Here is a 17,220-nt window from a genome sequence, read left to right on the forward strand (position 1 = left end):
CGTTTACCAACCAACCACCCACCCGCGTCACTGGGACATGCCTCGAGAGCTGGGCTGCGCATGTCAAGGTAAGACCCTAGCAGGGTAACAAGGCCGCCGCCCACTGCTCACCATCTGGAGTCTCGAGTTAATAACCCTATTAGGCGCTCCTCCACAAAGTGATCGTCCTTTCCCTTGTGGTCCTTCTTCCTCAGCCCAGCGACATGTCCGATCTATAACACTGTTTGGGAAAGGATACTTATTCTTCCCCATCCAGTCCTCGCGACTGTCAACAACAGGCATCTGCCTGCATCAAAGGCCGCCCATTGTCATTGATTTGACAAGGCGAGGTTCACCCCGTTTCAGCAACCCAGGCTTCCAGGCTTCCGGGAACCTTCCTGCCACAACCTCGTTGGCGCCATACACTCGTTACCATCACATAGTCGTTACTGCTTGTGTCTGTGGTGCAGTGCAATCACTCCTACTCGAAACACACATCTATATTCACTCGACAGCTGGGGACCAGGAACTGGGCTTCAACCGACCGTATCACTCCTGATTCTCAAGGTTGCGGCAACTCGTGTGAGGGAATATTATAGACGCCAGCCATCATGAGGTTCATCATCGCCGCCTTCATGGCAGCACTGGTCGTGCCTTTAGCTCTGGCCCAGAACACTTCGAGTTCTGCTCACACAACTTATCAGATCCCCGACTGCGCTGTATGTAGCTCATGTTATATATTCCCCTCCGTATGGAAACTGGTCACCACTAATACTGAGCACTATTGGCAGAAATTTTGTTTAGCGAGCTTTTCAGACCGGTCAACATGCGCCCTGGAAGACCTAGCCTGCATATGTCCAAAAACGGCACTGAAGGTTGACATTACCAAGTGCGTAGTGGCTGAATGTAGCATCAAGGAAGCATTGTGTAAGTGAAAAGATAAACGAAATATATCTACAATCACCAAAGATATTTTGAGCCACTAATATCTTGCCTACACAACGTCGCAGTTACGAAGAACATCACATCTGTCGCCTGCAAGGAAGAGATCAGGGACAGACGTCTGGAACTCAACATCACAGCTATTGTCCTTGGATCACTGGCGGCCGTATTGGTGATACTTCGAATGTTTTCCAAGATCTTTGTGATTGGTGGCAGCGTTGGCTTGGACGACTGGTTCATCGTAGCGACGATTCTACTCGGCGTTGCTGACACGGTGCTTATCGTCGAAGGACTTACAGGCAACGGCCTTGGTCGAGACATATGGACCTTGACCAGCGAGCAAATCACCCAGTTTGGGCTGCACATGTACGTGATACAGATCATGTATATTGCACGACTGTCCGCGCTGAAGATGTCGCTACTGTTCTTCTACCTTCGCATATTTCCCAACTCACGCATACGGCAATTTCTCTGGGGCACCGTAATTTTCAACACGGGCTACTTTATGGCTTTTAGCGCTGTTGGCGCTTGCCTCTGTCGCCCCGTCCACTTTTACTGGGAGAGGTGGGATGGCGAACATCTCGACGGGACTTGCCTGGATGCCAACGCGATCGGCTGGGCCAATGCAGCGGTCAGCATCATCCTCGACGTTTGGATGCTGGCGCTGCCATTGTCGCAGTTGGGGTACCTGAAGCTGCACTGGAAGAAGAAGGTCGGCGTGATCATTATGTTCGGTGTTGGTACATTGTGAGTCTCCTATTATCCACCATGTTATCGTGCCTCGACCTTTTGTCCCTCAGACTAACATTTCAAACACAGCGTCACCGTCATGAGCGTTCTCAGACTCCAATCTCTCGTTACGTTTGCAAGCTCCGACAACCCGACCTGGGACAACTGGGACGTCGTCAGGTGGTCGACTATCGAGGTCAACATCGGTGTCATCTGCGCTTGCCTACCGCCCCTGAGGGTGCTACTCATCCGCGCGTTCCCACAACTGAGCGGCTCGAGAAGCAACTACCCGTCGCAGATGAATCAAGCCTACGAAGCGGGCAAGGGCTCCCGGGGCGCAATCGCGCTCAACTCCAAAGTGCAGCTCCCCAACGGGCGATCAAGGTCCAGGGCCATGGGCGTCGAGTCGACGGTCGAGCGAGGATCCATGGTTATGGAAGACGCGAAAGGAACGGCAGGCAAGGGCGGAATCCAGTGCCAGGTCACTTACAGTATTTCTTACCGGGAGCGAGAACACGACGAGGAGAGCCTGGTGGGAACGAAGCACCGCGATGATTTCGACGATATCCCGAGGAGGGGGAGCCCCGGGGGTGCGAGCACGCCATCGACGATGCGGCGCAGCCCGAGCGTGGCTGCTGCGGAGCGGACCGGACGAGTCGAGAGCCCAGGGCCGTCGAGGAGCCTCAGCCGGTCGCGGTCTCACCACAGAAACTTTAGTCGGAACGGACGTTTCGAGAGCCCAGGGCCAGCGAGGAACCTCAGCCGGTCGCAATCTCACCATAGGAACTTTAGCAGGCCCCACGTTCCATCCAGCAGCATAAGCCACTCCCGCTCGGACAGCGTGTCGGCGTTGGACTCTAGGGAGAGGCTGGATCCAGACGCTGTGGGACCGCTGAGCCCGAGGTATCCTTTGCCATAGATCTACCACGATATTCACTTGACATTTCCTTTTTCGCTTTCGTATCCGGAAGGAATACCACTACCGCATAATGATCCCCTTATGAGAAATGTTACTAGAACGAGTCATGAAAATATTACAAGTAAACTACCTGGATATTTAGGTATGTACCTTACGTATTGTTCTTGTTGTGCGATTTGCCGTATGTGACACCGAGAACCCCCCCCNCCCCTTTTTTTTTTTTTTCTCCCTTCGCTTTCGTACAGACTTATCATTAGAGTACATTCTGCATAAATGTAGATGTTAGCTTCACCATGGGGAAGCTTGATCAACTTCCCGATAGCTTGCTTGTCAACGACTCGCAATTACACTAAAGCCAATTACCAAAAACATATAGCATTTTAAGGTGTTTATGCGGCTCACATCCCCGCATGCCAAGGGATGACGCATAAACACTTTAAAATTGATAGCCAAGTCATATTACATACACTAGCAAAGAGGAGAAAGGGCATCCATCATTACCTAGTACAGAGGTCCCCTCTATGGGAGGGGGCTAGCCATGGACAGTCAGCTCTAGTCAAATTCAAGCGAGCAACTTTGGCTTGGCAACTCGGTGACAAAGCCAGCCTGCTTTCTTGTGCACCTTACCTTGCAGGCTGAGTGATCCTTGAGGTTGAGGAACTGCCACTAATCTATTGCATTATTGAAAGAATAGGAGCGTGTTGAGATCTCGCGTAGTTTTTGTTAAAGTGGTATTGGGATCTTTGGCCCAGGGCTGAAAACATCTTTGACCTCTTTCCAACCACGCGATGGTTCCCACTTGACTGTGTTTCTTTTGGCGAGAAACCCGGTCAGGGACGAAAACACTCCCCAATTGGGAAAGCTATTCATGTTTTTTATGTTTTTTTTTTTTTTTTTTTGTTGGATGGTGGTATCATTTTTTTTTTCTCTGCGAGTCACGGCTCTCCTGGAGGTCAAAACAACCCGCCCCCGGAGGTTTTGTCCCAAATCGCCAAGTTCTAGCCCTCCGAGACTATCCAGATGGTGCAAGATGGTTGCAACCAAGTCTGAAAATGGGGAGGGGGGTTCTGATACGCACCGATGTGCGTTTGTCCACCCACTTGGTGCAAGGCTGAGATTGCGACGCTGCCTGGCTTGTCATATCGTCGACTAGATGGGGACACGAAAAATTTATCTGCAGCGGTGACCCTTACTAGTATGTCTATATGTCTAACCGCTTTCATTTTCATCTTTTTTTTTTTTTTACTCCGGCGGAGAGTTTTGGTTTGTCCCACCCCCGCGAATTGATGGCTTCTTTTGCACCTAGCTTTGTGCAGGACACAGACAGGATAAACAAAACCCCGGGTGGGTTATTCTCGCTCGGTTGAACAAAATGGTTGTGCGCAAGCGATAAACGCTGTTCAGCTCTATTATGACTCGGTAGGTGTCTTCTGTAAAGAGCTTTCAGAGGACGGGCGTGCCATTAAGAGCGGCCTCGTATATGGGGTCTGTGATTCTCCTCAGGGTACGGCGGACGTTTGCATTGTGTTCATAGTAAACCGAAAATGAACAATTGGCTTCCTTTGGTGGTTCTTATGTATCAGTATCTGGCAACAAGGGCTTTTGTCGAGAATTTTAGAAGTTTTTAGTTCTAATAATATATCAAGAGGGTTTGACCTTGAGACCTTTTATATTTGAATGAAATAGTGGCGCTATTTCTTTTGGCAGAGTCTGTCATGGCCAACATATAAACACAAGTATGGTGGCAGGCGTATGATGTTCACCATGGTAAAATCAACAAGCCTATATGCATATTACAATATAAGAAAGGCTATGGACTGTGAGGTATGCAGTTCTGTGACCAAGAATAAAAGTCTTGTATTATGCGCAAGGGAGGGAATATGTAAACCAAACGTTGACTTTTTGGTTCCGATGAATATTTCAGATCATTATCATATATATCTTGACAGTAATATAACTCCGCAATCCAACCTGTAATCCTCTGGATTTCTTAAGTCTCGAACATCTATCTACCTGACAGCAAATGTACCTGGTTTCAATAAAGTCACATCCAGATTATCAAAACAATCGTCAACAGCCATGGGATCCGGATTTGTTTCCACCTCAACTTGCCGCCAACAGATGGTCTCCAGGCTGTGTGGGATGTTTAGGTCGAAAGGTTTTAACCGATAGCACTGTCAGCAAACATAGAGAATTTAGAAAAAATTGTGGACCACGAGCAGACAAATACGTTCATAAGGGTATCTAAACAACCATTCAAATGAACAATGGATGCGAACCAGCTTTCATGTTTTCCTCGACTCTGGGAGGTTGATTTTGAGTTTTGACTTCTGCATGACGCCCAGAAATAGGAGAAGCAACTCTGTCTGACAAGGCAGCGATCTCCAAAACTGACGCATAACACGGGTAACTTATTCCGTGAGTGTTTCTTCTTCTTTTTTTTTTTTTTTTTTTTTTTTTTTTTTTTTTTTTTTTTTTTTTTTTTTTTTTTTTTTTTTTCCTTTGCGATAATTTTGGGTTGGCTTGGTTTGCGTAAGACCCAGGTTGCATATAATGATATTGCTAGGCATTTTATATATACGCACATGTGACACAGAATGATCTATTGTCTAAACTTTTCCCGGTGTAATCACTACCCGCTTTCATGAGTCCTGCTCCTTTTACCCAAAACACACAAATTATCCAGATTAAGAAGAGTAGGCTCAGTTCTGGCTGGCTTCGAGGCTCGCCCGGCTTTGCTCAGGCTTGGCTCTGGTCTACACACCGCGAAAGAAATTCCCAAATTCTTGTGATAAAAAAAAAAAAACAGGGTGCTCAGTCGACAGCTGTAGAGTACAAAATTTCGCGTAACTCCTTTGTGCCGTATGTATCCTTGGAATGGAAAGAGCCGGGAAGTCTCTGATCTTAAAATTTGCTGGTCACTACTTTGGCTGTTTCGCGAAGCCATTAAATCATCCTATTCGAGAACCAGTGGTTCTGCATACTGCTTGTTTTCCAAAGCAAACGCGACAACATCACGATACTGGGGATGTTGTCGAGATTTCTGGGAGGAGGGTCAATGCGCTCTATTAATCCTTCTTCTTATCTTGCGCCTCGGCAGGGGGCGCCGCAGACTGGCCGGCACTAGAATTATTCAACGCGGAAGCGACCGCATCGCTCCTACTCGTGAGTATCTTGTCCACGATGCCCAGCTCCACGGCCTCTTCCGCGGTGAGATACTTGTCCCGCTCCATCATCTCGTCCACCTCCTGGACGCCAAACCTCTCCTTCCCGGCGGCGGTGTTGAGGTGACGGCGCATAATGTCGTTGATCTGGCTCCTTATCCTCGTGATCTGCTTGGCATAGATGATGATATCCGAGGCCTGGCCCTGCGTCGCGCCGAGGGGCTGATGCACCATGATCTGGCTGTGCGGCAGGGCGTACCGCTGACCTGCGGCGCCGCCAAGGAGCAGGATGGCGCCCATCGATGCGGCCATACCGACGCATACCGTATGCACCGGCGAGGATATGTAGTTCATGGTGTCGTAGATTGCCAGGCCCGACGAGACCTGGCCGCCGGGGCTGTTGATGTACAACGTGATGGGCTTGTGCGGACTGTCCTGCTCGAGCCAGAGCAGCTGGGCAGTGACTGACGCTTGGGTCCAGTCGTCTATCGGGCCGTTGAGGCAGACGATGCGCTCCTGGAGTAGCTTGGAGAATATGTCGGCTGTGAGAGGCGGAGGTGCCAAAGATGTCAATCAGCATTGCCCAATGGGTAGGTCACAGGTTGAGGTATGGGTGTTATGGTTATGAGGACTACGGACAGGTTCGCCAGCCACCGGCCTGCAAAAAAAGCCCTGTTAGTATGTAGTCATTTCTGAGTGCGGGACAAAGTATGTATGTATAGCTTCCTTACCGTCACCTCGGTCACGAGAGGCATCGGGACGCCCGCTTGAGGCGGGCTGGAATGGGAGAAGGACCGGGCATTGCTTAGGTTAAAACAGGCCCGATGGCAAGCGGCTGCTCTTGATGCCGTCGATGGTGCACCCCTGGCGGCGAGGGCATGCCTAAATATGCGAGGGAGGCTCATTTTTTTTTTTCGCATAAATAATCGGCCAATTGGAGATGTGGCGCGACAAGTAAAGATGAACGAAGCTAGGTAGGTAATCAAAATTACAACCTACAGCTTGCGAAAACGCGCCATCGTCGGAGCTCCCATTCTGAGACGGGTGCAGAAAAATGGAGCTACCCCACAACAGCTCCCACCATTCGCCAGCACGCAAAGTTCAGCTCCGACCTCCAGGAAAGGTACGAGAAAAATGTCCCAACCCTCTCTCGTACCATCGAACCCAAAACGGCCGAACCCTATTATAAAGTTCCTATTTTAGTCACTACCTACCCTATCTTGATTTTAAGATCGGACTATGATAATTTTAAGAGGGTAACTCGGTCACAAACACCCCAATGACCAAACAATGAGGATCCGCAGCTGGGTGTGGAACACGAGCCGCAGTGTTAGAAACTACTCCAAGAAAATCATCCACCGAAATGTCGAGGCTGAGCTCAACAATTCCCCTGACGTGTTGGCCCAGGAAAACACGTACTCAGATGATAGTCGGGAGCTAGATGATGTTTTTCTCAAGTTGGCCCGCATGCGTATCCAGCCCCAGGTAGATACCGCTACAAAAAAGGTGCACACTTTGCTCGGTGACTTGCCCCTGTCGCCGCTCATGAACCCAGAGTATCTGGCTGCCAGGAGAAAATATGCCGAGCCCAAGGCCAAAGTCGATTACTCAAAGCACGGAAAACTGGAAAAGCAACTCGCCAGGAACCCGTATGGTGCGTCAAAAACACCCCCTTGGACATCCAACGGCAAGGAAAGGACTGGGCCAAACTGACCAAAACTTCCATAATGATAGCTCGGGCCTTGGCCGGCTCTATGCGTGAAGACGCCATCACCAAAACAGTACTTCCGCGCTTCTTCCTCCAAGACTTCGCCTACGTCCCGCACCCTGAGACCGAGGCACCGTGGATGGTGCCGGTGTCTCTGATGTCTGAGAGTGACAAAGAGACTGAGGCCCAGGAGATAGCGCACGGCCACGGCAGTCCTGCTGTAAAGTCAGCTTCACTCACCGAAGGTTCATCATGGCTGAATGGTATTGATACTGATCAGCCTGATGATGCCTTCACCTCTTCCCCGTCTCAGCATCATGATCACGGTAGCGGGCACAATTTGTCAGCCGTCAGAAAAGGCAGACCCCGAGGACTGCCCCGCCCAGCCTCACAAACCTCGTATACGCTCTGCCGGCGTGAAGTCCTGAAACAATTGCTCACGAACATCCCTCGCGGCAGATCTAAAAGCCGAGTTGTGGTAAGGATGGCTGCCAGGGCTCAAGCCGAAAACCCAAACACGGTTGTATACCGTGCCGACATGGACACTTACGTGCTGGAACTGATGCGTGAGCGAACAATGGAGCAGCTGATGCACTATGCCCACATCTGCGACGCTCCGGTCAAGCCCAAAAGGTACATTGTGCGGTGCGAAGGACACTGGGACCAGGTCCAGACGCAGGCGCAGATGCAGACCCACCGCGGATGTGTACTCTGGATGGGCGATTGTGACGACAAAGAGGTCAAGAGACCTGGGGAGTTTGAAACAGTGACGCTCCAAGGCGTCAAGCTCCATGGGGTCTTACCTGTGCATGACCTGACCGTCCTGCTGGGGCCGGAGAACGTCAAGAGGCTGCGTGTAGGTTCCATCATGTTCAGCGAGGGATCCACGTTCTTGCTCGGGGGACAACCTTCAACCCGATTGCAAATGAAGCTGTGGAAACTACAGGGTTACCTGGCTTCATACCGGGAAAATCCTTAAGAATGGGGGGGCATTGTTTCCTGATGACGGGGACTACAAACCATGGTGAGATTTTGGTGTCGATTCTGTAAAAACAGAGAGAGAAATATATGTCCTTGACGATTTGAAAGAACCATAAACAAGCATGCAACAAATATATCTGTATGTAACCCATGTTTCTGTACCAAACCAAAATGAATAAACAAATAAAATAAAAACACTTATTTTGGGCCACTATGATAAGCGAATCAAGGCACCTCCCTCACTGTGGTAAGTTGGCCCTAAGCATACCACTCTAAGTAGACCTGTGGCGTGTGCGGGGGCAGCCTCTCCAAGCTCTGGTATGGAGTGGTTAAAAGCTTTCTCAGAGTCTCGTCAGACATGGGCGTTGTTTGTCTGTCCAATCGTAAAAATTGCAACCCGCGCCTCAGCTGGTAAGCCTCGCAACAAGTTTAACCGCCTCACTCTCAGCCTTGTCCTTTTACACAGCTGATGGTGGTTACGTGACAAGCTACTACTAACGGGCGGGTTGAGCTATCATCTAACTGACAGCCTGGTACGTACCTGCAGACAAGATTCAACAACTTATTGCATAGGAATTTGATAGAAATGCATGCCCCATTGACGAGTTTAATTAAGTGTTTTGAGCTCCTTTTCCACACACCCATGGAATCCATGACAAGCGATTCGATTCAGATTCCTCTCAGTCTGCCGGGCTGCTTACTCCATAGAAAATCATCGCATATTCCAGGGCTCTATCGAAGGTGCTAGACCGCCACTGTTACATGAAGCGGAGCGCCTATTCTGCCCTACTGGACCCCTGATAGCGCCTGCTTACTGCTGCCTGCGCTTTCTTCCACCTTCCCCGCCATTTGAATCTTGCCGCCGAAATCGACTTTGTGGGGAGCTATGGTCGCCAATTAGCGAATCAGACGCAAGAAATCGTTGCTATGGCGGCGCTGATGGCCAATCAGAGAATCACGTAGAAATTCAAGCCGTAGAATCTCGTAGAATCTTTTTTTTTTCTCAGGCGTGCACCGCACCGCCTTATATCTTTTGGCTGTCCTGCGCCGGACAAACGAGCCAGACACTCAACTTGGTTCTTTTTTCATCTGCATCTTCCACCACAGACAAAATTCTCTTCTTGCAAATTTTTGCAAAAGCGAACTCTCACGAAGTTCTCAATTCTGATTTTTCATTTTAGATACCCCCATTTTTGTGAACAAGTTCAGGTAAGCCACCATCCCGCCGCCCGCTCTCCCTATACATCAACGACCCCTCGCTTCCTCAGCCTCGCTTGCCTGGTCTGGGGGCTTCCATCTGATTCCACCACCGGCAAACAAAACCACCAACACCAACACCACTCCTGTTTTTTTTTTTTTTTTTTTTTTTTTTTTAAACTTTTCCGGCCAAGTCATAAAATCCTTTCTTCTGCTTTTTTGCAAGCAACCGCCCGTTTTTACAAGACCACACCCGTTCTCGTAACCTCAAAACTTATAGTTCGGAATTTGGATCGTTAACTGACACTAGCATCAGATTTTGACGACCGCCGAAGCACATACACATACATACACTCAAGATGGCTGAGACTTTCGAGTTCCAGGCTGAGATCTCTCAGCTGTTGTCGCTCATCATCAACACCGTCTACTCTAACAAGGAGATCTTCTTGAGGGAACTGGTATCAAACTGCTCAGATGCCCTCGACAAGATCCGGTACGAGGCCTTGTCGGACAGCAGCAAGCTGGACACCGGCAAGGACCTGCGTATCGACATCATCCCCGACAAGGCAAACAAGACCCTCACCATTAAGGATACTGGTATCGGTATGACCAAGGCTGTGAGTAACCAACCATCCCCCAACCTCCCACCTGCTCTGTAGGAGCATTTGTACTGACGGACATCTTCGTAGGACTTGGTCAACAACCTTGGTACCATTGCCCGCTCCGGCACCAAGCAGTTCATGGAGGCACTCACCGCTGGTGCCGACATCTCCATGATTGGTCAGTTCGGTGTTGGTTTCTACTCTGCCTACCTTGTGGCCGACAAGGTCACGGTCGTCTCAAAGCACAACGATGACGAGCAGTACATCTGGGAGTCGAGCGCTGGTGGCACCTTCAGCATCGTTCCAGACACCGAGGGCGAGCCCCTTGGCCGCGGTACCAAGATGATCCTCCACCTCAAGGAGGAGCAGCTTGACTACCTCAACGAGAGCAAGATCAAGGAGGTCATCAAGAAGCACTCCGAGTTCATCTCATACCCCATCTACCTTCACGTCGAGAAGGAGGTTGAGAAGGAGGTTCCTGATGAGGAGGCCGAGACCAAGGAGGAGGAGGGTGACGACAAGAAGCCCAAGATCGAGGAGGTCGATGACGAGGAGGAGGAGAAGAAGCCCAAGACCAAGAAGATCAAGGAGACCAAGGTCGAGGAGGAGGAGCTGAACAAGCAGAAGCCCATCTGGACCCGGAATCCCCAGGACATCACTCAGGAGGAGTACGCCGCTTTCTACAAGTCTCTTTCCAACGACTGGGAGGACCACCTGGCCGTCAAGCACTTCTCGGTTGAGGGTCAACTTGAGTTCCGTGCCATCCTTTTCGTCCCCAAGCGTGCCCCCTTCGATCTCTTTGAGACCAAGAAGACCAAGAACAACATCAAGCTTTACGTCCGCCGTGTCTTCATCACCGATGATGCCACCGACCTGGTGCCTGAGTGGCTCAGCTTCGTCAAGGGTGTCGTCGACTCTGAGGACCTTCCCCTCAACCTGTCTCGTGAGACTCTCCAGCAGAACAAGATCATGAAGGTCATCAAGAAGAACATCGTCAAGAAGTCTCTTGAGCTTTTCCAGGAGATTGCTGAGGACAAGGAGCAGTTCGACAAGTTCTACAGTGCCTTCAGCAAGAACCTCAAGCTTGGTATCCACGAGGATTCTGCCAACCGCCAGATTCTTGCCAAGCTCCTCCGCTTCAACTCTACCAAGTCTGGCGATGAGCTCACCTCGCTGTCCGACTACATCACCCGCATGCCCGAGGTGCAGAAGAACATCTACTACATCACTGGCGAGTCCCTCAAGGCCGTCCAGAAGTCTCCCTTCCTTGACTCGCTCAAGGAGAAGAACTTTGAGGTTCTGTTCCTGGTTGACCCCATCGATGAGTACGCTATGACTCAGCTCAAGGAGTTTGAGGGCAAGAAGCTCGTTGACATCACCAAGGACTTCGAGCTCGAGGAGACCGAGGAGGAGAAGGCCATCCGCGAGAAGGAGGAGAAGGAGTACGAGGACCTTGCCAAGGCCCTCAAGAACGTCCTCGGTGACAAGGTTGAGAAGGTCGTTGTCTCCCACAAGCTGGTCGGCGCTCCTTGCGCCATCCGTACTGGCCAGTTCGGCTGGTCTGCCAACATGGAGCGTATCATGAAGGCCCAGGCCCTCCGTGACACCTCCATGTCGAGCTACATGTCTTCCAAGAAGACTTTTGAGATCTCGCCCAAGAGCGCCATCATCAAGTCGCTCAAGTCCAAGGTTGAGAACGACGGCGAGAACGACAAGACTGTCAAGTCGATTGTCCAGCTCCTCTTCGAGACCTCGCTGCTCGTCTCTGGCTTCACCATTGAGGAGCCTGCTGGCTTCGCTGAGCGCATCCACAAGTTGGTGTCTCTTGGTCTGAACATTGACGAGGAGCCCGAAGCGTCTGCCGATGCCCCGGCCGCTGACGCCTCGGCACCTGCTGCTGAGACTGGCGACAGCGCCATGGAGGAGGTCGACTAAACGGTTTCGCTCACGTAATAGATGAATGATAGCTTGGGCGCCTTGGCATGACTTTATGGGGATTTTCTTTTCACGGATTTCTGAACAAAAAAGCTTTCATATGGAGTTTCGGAATTAGGATTCTGGTCTGGCAACGCAATGACGACTTTTTTTTTATTATTATTTCATGATTGAGCATACATGGCTTGTTTTCTTTAACCCCCCTTGGCGAGTATGCCCAGCTATCAATCACGATACAATACTTAGAGAGATTCACTGAGTGTAATATATCGTTTAATTACCGAGACTGAAACTGAGGCTGTCATATGTGACACTTCCTGTGTCAAATTAGCGTGCGGGCTGTAATATGTTACGTGGTAGTGACAAACTTGGACTTGATTGAAGGAAATGTCCTACCATGTTGGACGCTTGCTATATGAGCGCCCCCTGTTGTCAACCACACACACAGTCTTACAGTACCGAATGACCGACCTGTCTTCGCTGTAAGCAACCGGAAGCTTTACACCTGATACTCTCGCCCATTATTGTTGAAGTTTCATAAATCAATTTGGGTTATTAAAAGGTAACTTTTAATGAAGTAGCAACTTGGCCCCTGAACCACATTTTGTTCACTAGGCGTGTATGCCTGAAACCCCCTGAAACAATATCAAGGAAATCGCTCGGCGTGAAGAGTATTTAACATTGAGTAAAGCAAAGAGCGAGAAGCTCGTCGATTGAATGAAGCTTGCTAATTGATGGGTAAGTAGGCTTATTGGATGTAATGCATGAGCGCCGTAGCCGGGAGGGCGCTATTGTAAGACTGTCAAGTCATTTATGAGTATCGCCGAGGTGTGATTCTTGGGCAGGCACAAAGATGGGGAAATGTGGCCAACCTGCCTTCATCTCTACCCGTCCCTTGAAGCTGCCGAGGTCATTGTAGCAAAATAAAAGAAAGGGGGGCTCCTCATAACGATCATAAACCCATCACATCATCATCCTGAGCAACCTCACCGTCTTCCACTTCTAAAAACTTGACGCCACCCTCGACCTGTATCCCGCCCTTGACCCATTCTGTCTGAGCAACCTTGTCGACTGTCCATCTGCTTCTCGCACGTTTCAGTAAGCCCTCGGTGATTTGCATAGCCCCGAGGAGACCTTTGCTCTTGAACAACTCCTCGTCGCCGTCGTGGTCACCATCTTCTCCCGCAAACGTAACCCAGCGCCACTCGATGCGCGCAATTCGGTGCGAGGTCCGAGACCTCATGCGGTGGGCACTGTCGGCTCCTGTGACAGTCCCAGGCAGCGGGTCAAAGGGGAGACGTGATTCGAGAAGAGCATACAAGAGCACTCCAAGTGACCAGGCATCAATGGCGCGGCCGTCATAGGGTTGGCCCATGATTACCTCGGGCGCGGCATAGTCGTCAGACCCGCATCGCGTCTCGAGCTTCTCGTCATCAGCAACACGGCGAGCCAGACCCAAATCTGTCAGTGTAGAAACTGGGTAGGGGTATGTAGCCCAGTCTATAGAAGGGTCCGCCAACTCTGAGGGTGTGAGGTTGACCAGAACGTCTGCAAAGATCGTGTCAGCACCATTCGTCGGCTAGTGCGGACTATAGAAACTTACTCTCCAACTTGATGTCCCGATGGACGATGCGCCTCTCATGCAAGTAACTCACGGCAGATATGAGCTCCGCAAATATGCGGCGTACTAGGGGCGGGGTGAGCACGCTGCGATGAGCGCTCGCCACATCGAACAAATCTCCTCCTGTGCAATAGCTGAGTACGAGTATGGCACGAGTTGGCTCGATATTCCACGCACGAAGGTGCACCAGGTTGGGGTGGTGTATCGATTTCATGATCTCAAGCTCCCGCTTCAGACTCATCTCGATACGGTCTTCTGAAGCTCCGCCCTTGGGTCCCGATTCGCACACCTTCACGGCAACAAGTGTCTTGCGATCATATTGACCACTGGTACGCGGTGATGCGTCGTTCGCCTCCTCGCTAGTAGATTCACCATTTGGTCGCGCACTCGTTGCTAGCATGACCCGACTGAATGTGCCTTGCCCAAGTTCTTTGACGGCCCGCCAACGTCGCAGCTTGCCATCAGTACGATTTCGTGCTTCAAAGTACTCGTACCGAGGCTTTTGGCCAGAGCCTTCCTCCCCATCGCTGCTCTTAGCAGGAACACCGCCACCCACAATCTCCCCGGCGCTTATGGAAGATTCGCTAGGCGGTGGGGTAGGGGGCTTTTCCACTGGTGTTAACCCACGTGCAGCCGATAGATGTGGCTCACGACGCATCCGCTGCTGCGCCTCCGTGCTTTTTTCCGTCTTGTCCCGAGATCCTGACACCGTCGACATCCGCTTTGGCAATAACATTGGGTCCGGTTTATACTCGCTCACACTCCTGTTTCGAGTATGCGGCAGGGTCCTCTCTGGCTGGCTATTGGTGTTGGTGCTGGAGCTTGTATCCAGCCCCAAGCCCATGTAAACCTTCCTCTGCGGCTGAGATGTCATGGCCGCTGCTATCGACTCGCCGTTGGTAGAAACGAGAACCGACTCTACGCCAGGCGTGGCGGCAGGAGTGTCTCGAGAGGGCGGACGCGCCAACCTCCTCCAAGGGCCTGGCGAGTCACCAGATAGAAGAGGTGATGGAAGTGGGGTGACGTCGCCCATAGCAGATATGATCGGACTTGGATATGTCGAGCTGGCGGCCGAAGCGGTGCCAAAACTAGGGCCCAAGCTATTTTTGAAGCTCGGGGTGCGTGCAATGGGTCGCAGAGATGAGGCAGAAGTTTTGTGGTGGAGGCCAAACGCTGGGGATTTGGCTGGCGTGATGGGAGAGAGGTTGTTGTTGCTGTCCCTGCGGTGTGCAGGACGTCCCTCAGGAACCTCTTGGGGACTTGTGGTTCTCGAACTAGAGGCGAGGGGGCTTCGCTGGTATCGGGAGGCTTCGTCAGAGTTGCGGTGCGGGCTGGGAGTTTCCGAAGGTGAGGGGGCGATTGTTCTCGTTCGAAACTCGATGTGACTGTGGTGGCTCCCGAGGCGGGCGGATTTGGTTGGAGTGTCGATAGGGCTCCTGGCGTTGACGGCGCATGTGGTGTCTAAAGTAGGAAAAGAGAAATTGATGTTTGCGTTTGAGGCTGCATTTTGCTTATTCAACAGACCGGCGGCAGCAGCTTGTAACAGCCGGTGGTCTGCGTGGGGTCCTGCCTGGTCATCTTGCTGGCATGGGTTGACTGGGTTCGACGGTGGGTTGCTCGTAGGGATGGGCTCTTTCGGGATCCCGTCCGTCATGATTGTACGAGAGGGGGACCTCTGAAGCTTCCAAGAGACAGTCGAAAGTTGAGATGAGTGGAACCTTCGTCTTGAGTCGTGAGCTTGACCCGTTACTCTGGTCTCGAAGTGTAAGTTGAGCAGATGGACGGACAAGGATGTAAACTAGGATAAGTAGCTGTTCCGGCCAAGACGATCAGGTACGATAGGATACAGCTTCAAGAGTGTGCAGTTGGGTCGGTTGCGACAGGGCCCGGCGAGTTGGACGAAGAATGTACGAGTCGCTGGCTTGTGTACCAGGTAATGTATGTAGGCAGTCGGCTTGACAGTTCCGGAGTGGACTTGGGGGGGTTGGGGGCGGCGCAAATTTGGGGGTCAAGTCAAGGAGGGTTTTTGTTGGTCTGTTTAAACTGTCAATTGACTGACTGACTGACTGACTGACTGACTGACCGGACTGCCTGCCTGCCTGCCTGATTTCTCTCGAAACGAAATGATGAATGCGATGGTAATAGGACGAAGGGGGTAGGGATGGGGGAGGGGCAGAGCGGATGTCAGCGATTCGAATCGGAAGTCAGCCTGCAAGGTCGTGGGTATGTGGTGCTGTGCTGAGAAAGCTTGGTTGGTTGATTGTTTTTCTTCAGGCCTTGCAGATCGCTAAGACACCATTCCAGGTTCCAAGAAACGCCTGCCTGGCCCTCGAGCGTCGCACAAGAGAAATCCAAGACTTGAGTCGTGATCAGTCAGTCCATGCAGGTTACGTACGATGGTTGTAAATGGTTTAGTGGTATTAGACTTTTGATATGATGTGACGATGAAAAGGAAAGGACGATTTTTGTTGGTATCGGATGTAAATTAATTAGTAGAGACTTTGATTGACGAAAAATCAAATCGCCCGATGTAAATGACCGGCCGATGCGGGATCTAAGAAGTGGATATGGCTAATAAGAATGAAGTGCGGTACGGTACGGTAAAGTACCTACGGAGTACGGCAGGTGGCTAAAAGGGGTGCTGCGGCGCGCGCATTGCATATCCAAAACCCACAAGGGATCAAAGAAATGCATTGCAGAAGTGCACATTCTAGGAGAGAGCAACAGAAGTACCTACGTACGTAGCCTTACCTCACTTTCCTTTCTTTTTTGACTTTTTTTGGTTCTTCGTCTTGTTCTTGGCTGGCCTTGGTCTCTGGCTATTCTTTTGTTTCTGCACTGATAGCCGCCACCCGGCCACTGCGCAAAGCAGTTTAAATTTTTTTTGAATCTTTATTATTATAATCTTTTTTTTTTCTCCCTTTCAAATCCCTCTCCCGTTAGCCTTCCAATCCTTTGTTAACCCTGACCTCCAGTAGGTACCTTTAGAACTAGTCGGTCTTTGGTGCGCGCGTGCGGTGGCACTTATGTCAGAGAAGACCAGTCATGTCTGGTGAAAGGTTTAACGCTTGCGCCCGAGAAGTGCTGGTCTTTTAGTGCTGTACGAGAATGTAAGCCCGAAGTAGTGGCGATTTGGCGCGCAATACTAAGCTCAAGTTGGGTAGGGGGCATAGGGTGTGGCAGGCAGCCCGGGAACGGGCATGTGGGGTCTTGGGTGAGTAATAAAGCCCAACAACCTTTTATTAGGTCTACAGTAACGCTACAATGTAACGTACCTGTAATTAGGGTTGGTTACCGCAGGTGGTCGAAATGGTCGACTCCATTGGCTGTTGGATTAAAATAGAGCAAGGCGAGAAAGAGAGATTGGCGACGGATTTGCTACCCTAAGTAAGTATCACGGTACCTTACCTTAGTGTAGACAAAAAAAAAAAAAAAAAAAAAAA

At 50.8% G+C, this 17,220-nt stretch overlaps 7 protein-coding genes across 7 annotated transcripts; 5 read left to right on the top strand and 2 right to left on the bottom strand.

Annotated features, from left to right (window-relative positions):
• The first annotated feature begins 531 nt into the window (after window positions 1-531).
• PgNI_05823 (uncharacterized protein) lies at window positions 532-2,648 on the top strand. Its single transcript, XM_031125854.1, has 4 exons — window positions 532-698; window positions 771-906; window positions 990-1,668; window positions 1,741-2,648. Exons 1-4 carry the CDS (start codon window positions 591-593, stop codon window positions 2,567-2,569), a joined length of 1,752 nt encoding a protein of 583 aa, XP_030983205.1. The 5' UTR covers window positions 532-590; the 3' UTR covers window positions 2,570-2,648.
• A 2,188-nt stretch (window positions 2,649-4,836) lies between these two features.
• Window positions 4,837-6,201, top strand: PgNI_05824 (uncharacterized protein; the record flags this gene model as incomplete). The annotated part of the gene is made up of 3 exons (XM_031125855.1): window positions 4,837-4,878; window positions 5,379-5,431; window positions 5,670-6,201. The coding sequence occupies 3 exons, from the start codon at window positions 4,837-4,839 to the stop codon at window positions 6,199-6,201; spliced, it is 627 nt and encodes a 208-aa protein (XP_030983210.1).
• Window positions 5,481-6,721, bottom strand: PgNI_05825 (uncharacterized protein). The gene is made up of 3 exons (XM_031125856.1): window positions 6,465-6,721; window positions 6,373-6,391; window positions 5,481-6,275 (listed from the first exon to the last, which is right to left on the bottom strand). Exons 1-3 carry the CDS (start codon window positions 6,651-6,653, stop codon window positions 5,638-5,640), a joined length of 846 nt encoding a protein of 281 aa, XP_030983211.1. The 5' UTR covers window positions 6,654-6,721; the 3' UTR covers window positions 5,481-5,637.
• A 217-nt stretch (window positions 6,722-6,938) lies between these two features.
• Window positions 6,939-8,549, top strand: PgNI_05826 (uncharacterized protein). Its single transcript, XM_031125857.1, has 2 exons — window positions 6,939-7,387; window positions 7,468-8,549. Exons 1-2 carry the CDS (start codon window positions 7,024-7,026, stop codon window positions 8,418-8,420), a joined length of 1,317 nt encoding a protein of 438 aa, XP_030983208.1. The 5' UTR covers window positions 6,939-7,023; the 3' UTR covers window positions 8,421-8,549.
• Window positions 8,550-9,450: 901 nt separating this feature from the next.
• Window positions 9,451-12,442, top strand: PgNI_05827 (uncharacterized protein). The gene is made up of 3 exons (XM_031125858.1): window positions 9,451-9,631; window positions 9,936-10,236; window positions 10,309-12,442. The coding sequence occupies exons 2-3, from the start codon at window positions 9,979-9,981 to the stop codon at window positions 12,154-12,156; spliced, it is 2,106 nt and encodes a 701-aa protein (XP_030983209.1). The 5' UTR covers window positions 9,451-9,631; window positions 9,936-9,978; the 3' UTR covers window positions 12,157-12,442.
• A 293-nt stretch (window positions 12,443-12,735) lies between these two features.
• PgNI_05828 (uncharacterized protein) lies at window positions 12,736-15,905 on the bottom strand. Its single transcript, XM_031125859.1, has 2 exons — window positions 13,760-15,905; window positions 12,736-13,704 (listed from the first exon to the last, which is right to left on the bottom strand). The coding sequence occupies exons 1-2, from the start codon at window positions 15,429-15,431 to the stop codon at window positions 13,109-13,111; spliced, it is 2,268 nt and encodes a 755-aa protein (XP_030983202.1). The 5' UTR covers window positions 15,432-15,905; the 3' UTR covers window positions 12,736-13,108.
• Window positions 15,906-16,826: 921 nt separating this feature from the next.
• Window positions 16,827-17,115, top strand: PgNI_05829 (uncharacterized protein; the record flags this gene model as incomplete). Its single annotated transcript, XM_031125860.1, has 2 exons — window positions 16,827-16,979; window positions 17,059-17,115. Coding segments are annotated over 2 exons (210 nt in total), but the record flags the coding sequence as incomplete, so codon positions are not given.
• Between the last annotated feature and the right edge of the window lie 105 nt (window positions 17,116-17,220).

Source organism: Pyricularia grisea, chromosome I, assembly GCF_004355905.1.
Source record: "Pyricularia grisea strain NI907 chromosome I, whole genome shotgun sequence".
In the NCBI taxonomy this organism is placed as follows: Eukaryota; Fungi; Ascomycota; class Sordariomycetes; order Magnaporthales; family Pyriculariaceae; genus Pyricularia; species Pyricularia grisea.